This window comes from Eimeria mitis, genomic scaffold (genome assembly GCF_000499745.2).
Source record: "Eimeria mitis Houghton genomic scaffold, Emh_scaff1656, whole genome shotgun sequence".
Taxonomy (NCBI): Eukaryota; Apicomplexa; class Conoidasida; order Eucoccidiorida; family Eimeriidae; genus Eimeria; species Eimeria mitis.
Window position 1 is genome coordinate 6,905 of NW_013569972.1, and position 249 is coordinate 7,153.

At 57.0% G+C, this 249-nt stretch overlaps 1 protein-coding gene across 1 annotated transcript in view; it reads left to right on the forward strand.

Moving 5' to 3' along the window:
- Positions 1-249, forward strand: part of EMH_0041170 (uncharacterized protein) — a gene marked incomplete at both ends in the record, with an annotated part of 1,902 nt that overhangs the window by 622 nt on the left and 1,031 nt on the right. The window contains one exon of the mRNA XM_013495596.1: positions 1-247. Coding sequence (XP_013351050.1) covers positions 1-247 — 247 coding nt within the window. The remainder of the gene's footprint in view (positions 248-249) is intronic.

Sequence of the window (249 nt, forward strand, 5' to 3'; positions counted from 1 at the left end):
TCATCAGCAGCAGCAGCAGCACAAGTCTAAGCAGTTGCAGCAGCAGCAGAAGGAACAGCAACAGCAGCAGCACGAACAGCAGCAGCAGCAGCAGCAGCAGACATCAGCCTCATGATAATGAACAGCAGCAGCAGCACGCTCAGCAGCAAATCCCTCAGCAGGACAACCATCCCAACCCCTCAACAGCAGCAGCAACAGCAGCAGCAACAGCAGCAGCAGCAGCAGCAGCAGCAACAGCAGCAGCAGCAG